Raw genomic sequence first — 14,083 nt, forward strand, 5'->3', positions numbered from 1 at the left:
GACATTTGAGAAGACACTCCTGCTCATTTGCCTTCATAACACTGAGCTTCACTGTGCCTTTCCTGCATGTCTCACTGCAAGTCCTGGGTTTTATTGAGAGATGATAAAAACACACTTTCTTCCAGGAAAAAAGCTTTGCTGTTACGCATTTTGTACTTCCTGGCTGTGAAAGATGCTTATTTTGTCCAGACTTGGAATTTTTGTAGTGGTTGTATAGGAGTGCATATCCAAGCTCCTCTGCTAGGAGATAAAAACAGATATGCAAATACTTACTGAAGATTTATTAGCAAAAATAGGTATACAAACTCCAGCCTTCAAGAAGTTTGAAAATCTGCTTTTGTTCAGCACAAAAATTCAGTTTGCTGCGCTTTGCCAGAAACAACGGAAATCTGTCTTCTTATGAGATTTAACCATCCTGGGTCAAATCTTTCTCATCTTCCCTTTTCAACAGTTTCCCATCAAAATATGTAACAGATACCAGTGAACTGAACATTTTGTAAGAAACATTTCTGAGCTCAACTTTCACAGAAGTATCTTGGTTAAAAAAGCAAGGACTGCCTGAGAAGGCTGATAACGTTCACTAGCTCTACCCTCTAAACAACCATGCCATGGGACACTGAAAAGCCTGGAAGAAGTCCTCCAGCTCTGGCCAGTCTTCTGTGCCATGAAGGCAAACCCAGAAGGGAAATTTTTGGTTGAAATGAAGAACAGACTTACCAACCCACCCTTCATCTGCAGAAAGGTGGCTTAGAGAAGGATGACAACTTCAAACAAAGAGGGAGGAGAAGCAAAAATATTTCAAAATACTCTCAGATCATGTCCTGCTCCATGTGGGAGCTGATTAGATGGCTGAAACTACAGGATCACCTCCTGCCCATCTGGTGTGTAAGACAAGATCACAGAATCACAGAATGGTTTGTGTGGGAAGGGACCTTAAATATCATCCCAAGGTGGGTAGGGACACCACTCGCCAGACCAGGCTGCTCCAAGCCCCAGCCAAGCTGGGATGGGACAGTAAGTAGGAAGTGGTTTTTATTTAAACTCCCAGCACTGCCCAAGTAGACTGGTCCCTTCTCACAGCAGAGCTACACCATACTTGTGTGCTGAATCTCTCCTCATCTGGCAGGGAAGCAGACAGTGAGCGTCGGAAAAAGGAAAAACACCACACTGCTCCTGGCTTCCGGCAGATACGGGCGAGAGATTTTTAAGAAGAGGGAAGATAAGTGAGAAAAGGAGAACAAAAAAAAAACCCCAAAAAAACAACAAACCACCACCTGATCAAAAGCTCTGCCTGGCCTCAAAAACTGCAGAAACTGCTCAGTAACATGGGTCTGAAATTCGAGGTGCTGGCGCCTGCTGCATGTGTGTTTTCCAGTACCAAGAGACAAGGGTTGAGCTGCAAGGGAGAGGAAGAGGAGGGAGGAAGAGATCAGAAGATGAATGAAGAAGACTCAGTGAGTTAAGCAAAACTTCATGTTAGGGAGATGTATCCCACAGTTTCACAAGGTGGTAAGGAAGGCAGTGTGGGAACTCAAGGTGTTATTTCCTGGGGATATCCCCTCCAGATTTCTGAGCTGAAACAAAACAAGCTCCGTAGCATTGCCAGCTCTCATTATCTTACTGCAAGCCTGGCAACAGCTGTGGGTTTATTCTGAAAGCACTAGCCTCTAGATCCACGTGGCAAAGAAAAAAATAAATTTAACAAGAAGGATGCCCTGCTCAGGATGTGGAGCTGTAGGTCCAACACAGAACCCAGGGTTCACCTGGAGACTCATCCGTAAACAAAGGGAATTTAAGGTGAATATATGAAATGCACTCAAGAGTGAAAACAGATGCCATTTGTTGTGTTTTAAATTTAAAAAGCACCATAATGTAGAATACTTCAGCAAGCCGTGTTTACAGCTAAAAACAGCACCTCAGATCAGGACAAGGGATATGGAAGAAGAGTTGTCTCTGCAAAACATCTCCACATGCTGCAAGCAAGCGTGATCACTGGATCTGCAACACACCCCTGAGAAGAAACTGTGCCTTTGACTGCCTCTGACACAGCAGTTTACAAAGACTTCTTCTACAATCATCTTTTCAAACTCTAACCCCTGTCATGAATGTCACTGCTTGGAGCAAATCTGCTCCAGAGACTAAATATGACCATCCTAACTGGGTATCCAGCAAGCCCATGCCTGAGGCCAAAAACCCAGCAGTTCTGGGAAACCACTTATCTGCATTTTCTAAATTTATCCTGAAACAGAGCTGGTCTCTCATAATCACTTACCAACTATACAAGGCTGTCCAGCACTTATGGCCCCTATAATTTTTGGGAACATTTCCAGATCAGGATTGCTGGGGGAAGTAAAATAATTTCTTCTTATATCTTGGCAAATATTCTCAAATCTCTTCTAAATCTCTTCTTTCTCATCCTCACAGGTCTGTTTCCATGATCTCCCAGGACTACAATTTCTGAGTGGGAATACAGAAACATTAAAAAGCTGTTTCTATCACATGGACTAAGCCTTCTCTCTCTTCTGTATTCAGAGGTGGTTACATACAAAACAAAGGAGAGGAGGGAGCCAAACAATGAAAAGTCTTCATAGGATGTGAGAACACACGAGGAAGTCAGTAAAAGTTGGAGCCTGATGTGGGGTGAGTGGGTGGAAGAGAGAAACACAAATCCTTCCTGCTCTATCACGTTTACACCTGGTTGCCTCATCCTCCCACTCCCAGTCTTGTCCTCTGCTGTGGCCACAAGAAACCCGCAGCACCTCAGCATCTTTCCAATCATGATTTTAAAGCTATTAAATTATGGTGTTTCAACTGAAAATCCTACAGCCACAAAACTAGACCCTGTAGACCTCTGGCCTTCCCACACTACTCCAGAAGATTACTGTCTGTAGCTAAACAGCATCTCCTTAACACACCCTCTCTGAGTCCTCTTCCAGTGCCCTTTTAACATTTTTGAATCTCTTTTAACACAATCATCTTGTGCCATCACTTGTAGATATGAAGTTAGCTGTTCTCCTGCCACACCACAGCAAGACATATCTCAAACCCAGCTCCCCAAATAGCAATCAAATGGATTTGTTGCTTGGTTTGGAGTGGAAGAACAGATGGAGAAACATCAGCACTTATTCAATAAACCTTACAGCCTCTGATTCTGCTTAGCCAGAAATAAAATATATGTATACCATGTGACTGATTTTGAGATCATGCTTAAACACTCTGCTGAACATAAACTGGGTATTTCTGAAATTAAACACTTGCTTAAAGGCCCTGCTAAATTGGGGTGAAAAAAAAAAAAAGACATACAAGGCAAATCCTCTTGCAGCTCTGGCTCAGAAAAGCAGAAAAGTGTATTTAGCTATAAAAGTAAAGTCACTGAAAAAGCATCCTTATTTGAGAGGCACCATGGAGATTACAGCCCAGACTTCACCAATTACTTATGTAAAATCAGAACAATAGCAAGTGATAATCATGGATTGAAAAACATTCTCAAAACCCTTCTGCTACCAGTGAGTTATTCCTCATGTGTGTTAATTAAGTCATTTTAACTTTGGAAATACAAACTTCTACTAATTTACAGTTTCACAGAGTGAGCCTCCAGATTGTTGAAATCTGAAGAGAAGAGCAATCCCAGAGCTGTGCAGAAACACTTTAAAGCAAAAAGCAGAGAAATGAGCAAAAGTAAAAAAAGTTTACAGTAAAAAACTCAGAGACTGTTCCAACTCTTTGCAGGGATTAGAAAAATGCAATTTAAATTGTTTTTTAAATGGGCTTTATTTTTCTCTCACTTCCCTTTTTCAGAGGACATAAATCACTCTCAGCTGTGAAGGAACTACAAGTGTTTGGCTTTGCTGGGGAAAGAAATGTTACTGGACAGAAATAAAATCAGTGTTTGTATGTTTTACAAAGCAGCACTTCCAACCTCTTTGCAATCCTCCACGCTCCCGGTGCCTCGAAGCCATTTTCCCACTGCTGTAAGAGTCCTGCAGAACATGGAGCTGGCAGGGGATTGTGTTACTGCCCTGACTGCTCTGGAAAACACCAACTCCTGCTCTCTGCAGCTGTCCAGTTACTCACAGAGTTCCACCAGCCTGTTTAATGGCTGTGCTGCCTCTCCAGACCAGCACCCTGCAGTCAGCACCACCCAGCTTCAACACTGGGGAGAAAGAGGCTCCAACCACAGACCCTTCACTCTGGAAATAGTCAAAACTCAACGAATGCTTTGCAAACTGTGCCATTTCCAAAGTTATCTTTATAGATAAATCTTTATATCTATTTTTCCCCTACAAAACTACTGCACTTCTGCACTATCCTATTCCATTTGCACTGCAGGACACTGTTTACTGCACAGTTTTCCTCTTGGAGATAAAACAAGTCCACTCAGGAATGATACACAACACAAGGATGTTTGCTGATGATTAATATTTATCTGTTTATATGAATATTTATTAATGAACGCTGCTATTGACTCTCTATCCCTGATGACCTACACAGGTTCTGTGACAGCTCCTTGTTTGGGTCTCAAAAGAAACAGCCCATCCTGTCTGAGGATGAAAAGCCAGTGCACTTCACAGAACAGAATATTTCCAGGGATGGAAAACTTTCATAGGAAGCATCTTTTATTTTTTTTTTTTACATGAAATACTGCAAAAGCTGAGAAGGGACAGTTCATCAGATAAAAAGAAATTCAAAGTGCTTCTAGTGAAATTAGTTTTTGAGAAAAATATTTATACTGCAGCTGAATCAAGCTACTTCACAGACAAACCAAGGCAAAACAACAACAGAGAAGGTTTTATATCTGCTCTTTAGTGTATTCTAATTATGGCAAAATTTCACCCCTTCCCAGTGCTGGCTGGGAGAATCATTGTAAAATGCAGGGTACTGCAAATTAGCAAGCAATAGAACAATAAGTTCCCCTCAAGGATAATGCATCACAAAACATGCTGCATTCATTTATTTGGCGTAGTGCAGTTTAATTACTTGTAAAAATAATGACTTCTTTGTAGGGGCCCTCACTAACATGCATTGCTGCTCTGTGTTTTGCTGAGTGGGATGAGCTGTGTGCCAAATTTGTGTGCATGGATTATATAGTGTGAGCATAGGCAGAGTGCAGAAAGGAGGTTGTACAGTGTCCTTTGTGTTTTGACAGCACATAAATGACACTTGCTATCTGCACGGAATTGTCTGTGTTTTGAAGCTCAGTATTTCTCCTCCCAATAAGGATTTTCAAATCTTGATTCTATCTTATTGCAGAAAATGCTCAGCATAATAATAATAATAAAAAAATCACTGCTGGGGAATCAGGGTGTGCCCATTTTTTCACCATCACCCTCCTGTGGGGAAGGGCTGTGGCCATCCCCAGTGTCACTGCTCCAGTCAGTCCCAAGGTCATACCACGATGCTCCACCACCCACTGAGAAAGGGAACCAGGATTTCCAGCATCCACAGATTTCTGTTTGTAGGGCTTCATGGGAATAGAAGAGTTTTCAGAGTCAGGGAACCTGTGGTATGGCTGTCAGATGTTTATACATTGAATTACCACCCAGCAATCCAAGAGGAAAACAAATCACAAGAAACAGTTTAAGGATACACCAAGAAGAACAGGAACTCGGACCTTGACGATAACACATTGCTTGTGTCTTATTTTCAAAGACAAACTGCAAAGGTCATCAGAGAAATTCCATGGATTGGGCCAGCAGCATTCCTTAAGGCCAATGACACAGGACAGTGTCATGGAATTTCATTCCAGAGTGAGAACTGCCATTCCAAAACTGGAGTCAGTTTGAAATACTTCACCAAATACATTAATAGCTGTTGTAATAGTTTTGTTTACTTCCCATATTTATTTAAATTACCAGCTCTACTCGCATTAGGGTTGCAGTATTTACTGTGAGCTCTATAATCAAGTTTTGGCCAGCTTAAGCTTCCTGACAGTATGTAAAGCCTGTTAATGTGGTTAGTCTCACCTTGGAGAACCTTGCTGCAGCTACAGGATGAATTTGCATATCCCATTTTTACAATCTAGCCTGTGAGATGGCTGTGTTTTCACAGTATGACTAACCTTGATAGAGAATAATGTAACACTATCATCCTCTCTGTATTGATGCAGGGTGGCAGGAGAAATTATTTGGGTATAAATTCCATCTCACCCTGCACCTTCCCCTTCACCATCACTTTCCAAGTGGCTGCCTGAATTTAAGGATAAAACTTAAATGAAATCAGTCCAGCAATACAGATCATATTTTCTGTCCCCCAACACTGCACCCAACAACTATAGAGAGCAGAATAATTTACAATTTGTAACAGAGAACATTGCGTGATAATGCGGACAACACAGCAGACTCCTAAACATGACATTGGGTCACTCAACATAAACTCCAAGTATCTGAGAAACCAATTCAGAAACACAAAGTTTATAACAAAGCTTACAAAAATCAGGCATCAGAAAAACACACACAGAGACTAAATCTTTTCTCCTATACAAACAGCCCTCTTGAGATTTTTTTAAGCTCTTTGTCTTTATTAGCCTCAGCTATTAAAGCTAGAACTCCAAACATTTGCTGCTCAAAACGAACTTGCCATCTTCCAAAGGATTCATTGTAAAGCAGTGCAATAAATGCTCATGCCACTAGTTACTTGCTATGTGTTTTAAGACCTGGCTCTTTCTCAAGACCCTTTATAACAGACCTGTTTCTGTTAAATATTCTGTTCTCCTTTAAATATTTGCACTAATTCTTACCTTATTTTTTTTAACCTACACCAGTAAAATGCCTATTCTCTACAAGATGCTGCCTTATGTCAATATAATGATCATTATTTCATTTAACTAAAAAACTCCCTCTCTAAAAAGTAGGAACACAACATTCCACCACCACCACAATGACTGTTAGCTCCCCTCTTTTAGACAGTTGTGCTTGCCTGAAGAAAAGCTTTTCATTTGTGTTTGCATAAGATTTGTCTTAATTAGTCAATATTACAGTGACTCACTTTGGACTTTACGAGACAGCTGGAAGCAGAATATTGAGCAACAAGAAAACCCCCCCAAAAAAATTATTGCATTTCCCCTAAACCCTCAGGACTGCCCCCACTGCTAGTAGCAAGTATGTTAAAAGTAAAATTATATCAAAATTGCCTTTAAGGATGGAGTATAGCACTCAGACACCATTGAGTGATAACATACAGCAAAGCCAAGCATGGTAGAGAATGGAAAACCAGCTGAGGAAGCACCAAATCATCCTTACTCTGTCAAAAGTTGATGCAGCTTCTGGTAGCCCCTCTCCAAGGCCAAGCTCACAGGCGTTGCCCCTTCGTTGTTGTGGATGCTGAGAGCTCCTCTTCCACCTGGCTGCTGGAGCAGAAACCACGTCAGGCGCAGCAGACCCAGCCTCACTGCAAAATGCATCAGGGTTTCCCGAGGGATGTTCTCTGGGAAGGGAGGAAAAGAAAGTCAGGAGTGGGAATTCGTAGGCTTGCAGGTTAGGGGAATGTTATAGCCCCACATCCCAGCTCCACCACACAGCGGCTGGCATGGAGCTGACAGCCCAAAGGAACCTGCAGCACCTGGAAAAACAGCCCGGCTGGCAATATCCAGGAGACACCAGTCTCAAAGTGAGGGACATGCTTCGGTGGGGCTGGAAGTGCTCAGGACCTCTCATGCTGAGATTGACCACAGGAGTCAATGTGAAAACCCCACCATTTCCTCAACAGCCACAGCCAGCACCAAGCCCCAGCACACCCGAACAGAAGCGTGGTCAGGTGGGTTTTCCTGGATGTACAAAACTTCTCTTCACACAACCAGGACCAGGTTTTAGGGACAGACAACTTTTGTTACCTAATGGGACACTGATTTATCCCAAGGCATGAAGAAAAAAAAAAAAAAACGCAATTACATTTAATGCACAGAACCAAAGGAGTTATAACAATGAACTGTTTAAAAAGGCAGACAAAAAAATGTTTTCTTTCCTGATCTGATTATGCCTCAAACCAGTTTTTCTCAGCCTAATACAGTAGCTCTGTTAATGCAGTAGCTCTGTCACTCTGAGTAGCAGCATTTATAAACTACCAATCTCCACTGCTGTTTTATGTATTTAATAACCATGACCTTCTAATTTGGTAAAAGTCACTCTAGAGCCTGAGCTTTCATCTCAGAAAAATATCCCCCTACTCCAAAAGCTGCAGCCCTAGAATGATGCTCTGAAAAGCTTTAACCAGAAATGAGCTCCAGATGCACTGCTGAAATCCAGCATTTGCAGATCAAAGCATGTTATTTCTATATGAAAGGCAAAAGCATTTGGGTTAAAAAAATGGCAAGAAATAAAAATTTGTTCTTTTAATTAACAAAGGATTTCAGTATTGACTGACAGCAGCAACAACAAAAAAGCACCAACTGGGTCTCAGAAAGCCATGCCAATGAGCATGCTTGGTATAAACCCTTTAATATCACAGAAATTATTTATTAGGTTACTGATTTGGGTTCCAGCCAAATCCATACAACAGGTTTTAAAATGTATACACATAATGGCTTTAGGATCTAATTTTGTATTTTTTTTCTTTAAGAAGTGTGCCCCAAGAGAAGTATTTTTTTCAAAGTGCTGCTGTTTTTCTTGCTTATTTACTTACTTTAGGGACATCATTAAGACCTTCGGTGAAAAACAAAACAAACCAAAAACGGGCAGCTCTCCACTGCCTCACACACAATTTTTCACAACTTTTTGGATCCAATTCTGAAGAACTAATCTGTATGCAAAAACCAAAGGCTTTCTGGCACCATTTCTCTTCTGAATGACTCCAAATTAGGTCTCTGGGCTACAAACCAAGTATTCCCCCAACCTCCTCTTGATTACCGTAAAGCAAAACCAAGCTGCCCTGAATACACGAGTGTGTCTGAATGGAGGCTCCAGCTGATCAGAGGAAAGGGAATGGATGAGCTCTCCCAGAGACAAATTCTCAGCCTTTGGCTAAGTAATGAGAAGGATTTGGGTATTAAATGTTACACAGCGTAATGATTTAGAAATAGCACAACATGGAGGTTAATCAATGGTTGCAGCCCTGGATTTAAAGAAAAATTAAAAATAACATAGCATACAGACAGACACAGAAGAAAGGGTACTGATGAGGCTGCAAAATATGTATACAGGTAGGACTTTTCCAGAGTGAAAGCAAGTGCCCAGTGTCTTACTCAAAGAACTTGTACATGCACAAAGCTCCCACACTACCTGTACACTGACTGGCAGAGCCAACATAATGAATGTGGTTTAATTCTTCCTACAGAGATGCAGGAGGCACAAAAGCACTTCTATCAGAGCAAACAACTGCCATCAAAATAAAGAATGTGTTGCACTGGTCTGACCACGTTCTGTTCTTGCATGGGACCTCCTGTTATGGCTGCTTTGTTGAAAAGGAAAATCATCTTCCTAACCAGAATGGACAGTCTTGCCTCAGAGCTGAGCAGCGTAGACCTGCAAAGCATAAGCACAGATCCCTGGACCAAATGCTTCCTCCTCCTCAGCTGAGAGCATTTCCAATAGGGAGAAGCATCTTCTGCTCACCAGCTCATGGTTCACCACTAAATACACACTACCAACTGCAAGTTCTGCAAGATGCAGGCAGATATTGCTCTTGTCCCTGAGCCAAATGGGTTCTTCTCTGTCTCATATGCCCAAAGATGAAATGGCCCCTCCTAATTGTCACAATGCCTCCCCAGTTGTCCCAGTCTGCTGATATGGCCTGCACCTTCTGAGAACACCTTTCCTGCTCTGTAGAAACAATCTCCTTTATCACTGAATCAGTGGACAGGGTAGTTCCAGAGCGTGGCTGGAGGTGCCTGAAATGCAGCTGAGGTGAATGTGGCACTTCCCTGGTGCCTTTGGGCAGTGACAGTGTGCACACAGGACCTGCACAAGGAGAGGTGGCATGTTGCCACCAGAGCATATCAGACACACGAGCTCACTACCCGCTTTTGGAAGGCTCTGCCTGACACAGAACCTGGCACAAGGCCACCCTAACAGATGGGCACAGATGATGGCAGCAAAGAGACAAAGTACTGTACATCCAACAACTGCAGGGGCCTCAGGCAAAGGCTTTGGAAGGTTCTGGAGTGTGCAAAGCTTGCATGGTAACAGCTAAAAAGGCATGTGCCATCTGTGGGCTGGATTAACTACTAATATATAATGAAAATACATCTGTTGATGGCTGGTGTTGCTCAAAACTACACAAGAGCTGGTCTGCATCAAGTATGGACATTTGTCTGGATAGAGAGTGGAAGAAGACAGACAGATCCCTTCAGACTTCCTACCTTTGCAGGGATGAAGCTTGTCACACAAAATGTTTGAAATCCAGTCAATGATTTTATGATCTTGTCATGGTGCAGAATGTCCCACACATGAAAGAATATCAGAAGCTTTACCATGCAAAAACCAGAGCCCCTTCTCCTACTACACACTAAGCCAGAGATTCTTGTCTTAAAATGGCTGTCATTTCAATGCCAACAAGAAGCTTCTGGTAATTAGGAAATTGTGGAAATACACACGATACTGAAAAGGCCAAGATTGTTTTGTTCCTTTCTCGTTTCCTAGTAATAGGCAAGAGTTGAAACATATGATTATTGCCCCATAATGGCAGGGTACTCTAGTCCAGCTGGCAAAATACAAGACTTTGAATATATTATTTTTGTGTAATTGTTTTCTGCTGTGATACATGAACAGACAGTTTATCTGCACAACTGAGGACCAAATTTCCATAGAAGACTGTCCTATGTACTTTGCTAATAGTAAAGGATTAAGGTTTAAGGTGCTATTAGAACAAAACAAATAAGCATTGAAGGGGGAAAAAAAACAACTTTGGGTATGACATGCCCAAGAACACTAAGTAAAAACTTTCTTTTTAAACCTGATTAAATAACAAAAGAAAACCCCAAAAACTACTGTTCCTTTTTTAAAACAACTTTCCAGATAAGAGTAACCTACACCTTGTTACTATATGATACGTGAAAGCACGATGCGAGCTGCTGTTATTGCACAGGTAAAAAAGGGGAAGTTTTATGTCCGACCTTAACATTTATACTTTTCTAAAGGTGACTGTAGATTGGAGGGTGAGCGTGCCACCTCTCCGACACTGGACAAAGTACAGTACATCAAATTTCTTCACCTTTATGAAGGAATGTAAAGCAACAGGTTGTTTACAGAAAGTTGTGTAAGAAAGTTCTCTACAAGAATATAAACTCTGAAGGCTTTAGAAAATCTTAAGAATCAAGATGACACACCTAATGCTCAGTTTATCCTCCATGCCCTGAGACATCTCACAAGCCAGCCATGGAATGGAGTAGCATTGCTTTGTCTTCCTGTGTTCGTGACCTTTACTTGGTTTTCACCCAAACACTTAACACTCAGCAATTTGGAAATCTACCATCACATCTGGCCCCAAAAGCTTGCTATCTGCTGGAAATGTTCTCACTGCTTAGATCAACCCTAGAGAAACAAGGGCAAAAAATCCCAGAACCAAGCTGCCTCCTCACACTGAGCTCCTAGAGGAAGGCTCCAGCAATCAACTGCCCTGCAGAAAGGTCAAGGCAAAGACAATGTGTTTGGAGTTATGAGGTCAGTTAATACAAAGATGTGTGCATAATTCCTTTCTTAATCTGATAAACAAGAAATTTTTCAAAGCACACCAAAAGATCTCCATGTCCCCATTCTTACTAATATCAAAGGGAACAGGAACATTCCCATGCCAACAATTTCTCAGCCACAGACTAAATGGTACATCTTAGTCTTGAGCAGCACATTTCTGAAGCTGTCAAGAATTGCTTTCTGCTTCCCATTTTCCACTGCAGAGGGCACTAAATTTAGGTATGGAAAAGACTTTTTACATTTTATCAAGGACTGCTGCTGAACAGAGCACTTTGTGCTGTTGGCACTGAACAGATCATGCTGATTTATACCATACCATCCTTTATCAGAGAGCACAGAAGCTGAGCAGCAGACTGGAAAGGATATGAAACCCAACCAAAAGAACACCTGTAACTATTACATTGAAAGGGTTCCAAAAGAAACTATAACAAGAGTGCAGCAGATGAACAGATTAAAGCTTCATGTCCGAAATACATCATCGATAGCATAACTTTAGCATTCTCCCATGGGAAAAAAAATTCTAGGTATTAATAATAATTCTAAAGGTTTTTAAAAAGTTTTTTAGGATTTTTTGTTTAAAATAAGATTTTTTTTTTTGGTTACTTTCTCCCTTCAGATATTCTCCTTTCATGCAAAAAAAAACCCAATTCATGATCTGCATTCCTGGTGACACTCATGCTGTCTTGTACATTGAAATCCTACTGGTTTTGTACATGAAGCTATTAAACCCATAATCCTAACACATTCAGACTATTTTAAACCAGGGCAGAGAGTCTCCTTCTACATCCACCCCCACCTGGTGAGGTCATGGAGTTTAATTTCCCAAACAGCTCTTATCAAAGGACGATGTTTATCCCAGAGCATTTCTGGGAAGCTGTGCATATTCAACACATCAGTAACTGCAATCAGTTAAGTGTTCTATCTAATCTAATCTGATGGTCTCCTGGTTATCTGCCTGAAAATCTGGCTCACTATCTCACAGCAGTCCTTACACTCCCAGAGAAATTGCTCCATATCATGGTGATCACAGCAACCCTCTGCCAACATTAACCAGCTCCTGAAGCACCACCTCAAAAAGCTCACACAACCAAAAATCAGCCACAGCTCTGGGTTTCAACACTCACTTTTAATAAGCAAAATGGAAAGACTGTTTCCTCAAAGGTTTTGTCAGAATATTGCTTCCAAGTTATTTTGGAAGTGATCTGTTTACTAGTGATACAATCAAGCTCTCTAAGCTTCTCATACCTGAGCCTCAGATGCTCCCTCATTTTTTTCTCCTTTTTTTTTTTTACCCCACTGCAACATAAATAAGCCATAATCATTACTCATACCTCAAACTATTCAGCTGTGGTTTTCTAGTTAGCTTATTTTCTCTTCAGTAATTTAAAATAGAACATCACAGTCCTGCATTAACATTGCATACATCCTCAGGATACATATTAAATTTTGATTTCTAGACATAAAGCGTAACAATCTGTTCCATTTAACTAGTTGCCTTTAAATGCTACTGAGAACAGTAAATAGCCCTAGTTTTGACAGCAGTAACAACTATGTTCTTTAGAAAGTTACAGTGCACTTGTAATTATTAAGATAGACATGATTATATGGAACCTGAAAGAAATGCTGTTTGGAATACCACAGTAACAAGACTAATCCTTAATTATGGATATTCTGAAACTGTGGATGCCATTGGAGCTCATCCAGATAGACAGATAACTAAGAGCAAGGCCCAGGAACTGCTTGCTGTGGAGGGACAGTGTGTGCCTGGTGAAAGCACAGCTGTGTCTGAGGGACTGTGGTCTTCTCCAGCCAAACTGTCCCGGGCTCTCTTCTGCCTCCCAGTTCATCCCTCCAAATGCTGAACACCCTCTGCCAGTCCCAGCATGAGAATGGAGCCCAAGCACCCCTGATGTCAGGAATCCCAGGTGTCCCCATCCCCAGTTCTGCAGCTGTGTCTGTTCAGGGACACAGCAGATGAGCTCAACAGCCTCAGGAGACTGAGGTGGGTGGAACTTCCAGCAGCCCCTCTGTCCTCTGGGGTGACAGCAGTGAACTCCCTGCCCTCTGCTCAAAGCCTGGCCAGGGTTGGGTGCAGGCGAAACAAGGAGAAGCCTCCACTCAAAGCCACCCCCTGCCCAAAATTCAGCCTGGATTTGTGATCAGTGGTAGATCTTGCACCCAGCTTCTGCCTGCAGAAAGCCATTACTTCCTAAATTCTGCAAAAGTTAGACTCCTACTTCAGGCCTTTGAGAAATGGAGCTTTCAGCGTGTTTGACAACAGCAGCCTGCTCTGAGCAGCAGTTCCCCATCAGACTGTGCCACTCGGGGGGCTGGCAGAGGTTCTCAGTTCCCTCCTGCCTTCAGAGGTTTTGCTGAACAGCAGCGTTTTGTTTCCAGCCCACAAGAGCCCATAGAGATGTGCCAGCTCAGAGGCAGCGCTAAACATCTTTCAAGAAGGGATC

General features: G+C 41.9%; 1 protein-coding gene across 12 annotated transcripts in view; it reads right to left on the reverse strand.

Moving 5' to 3' along the window:
* The window catches only part of AKAP13 (A-kinase anchoring protein 13), a 202,008-nt gene that overhangs the window by 99,067 nt on the left and 88,858 nt on the right, over positions 1-14,083 (reverse strand). For all 12 annotated transcript variants that reach the window (XM_085588360.1, XM_085588368.1, XM_085588364.1 and 9 more), the window contains one exon: positions 7,239-7,422. In XM_085588360.1, coding sequence (XP_085444486.1) covers positions 7,239-7,422 — 184 coding nt within the window. The remainder of the gene's footprint in view (positions 1-7,238; positions 7,423-14,083) is intronic.

This window comes from Lonchura striata, chromosome 10, assembly GCF_050655825.1.
Source record: "Lonchura striata isolate lonStrDom1 chromosome 10, ASM5065582v1, whole genome shotgun sequence".
NCBI lineage: Eukaryota > Metazoa > Chordata > Aves > Passeriformes > Estrildidae > Lonchura > Lonchura striata.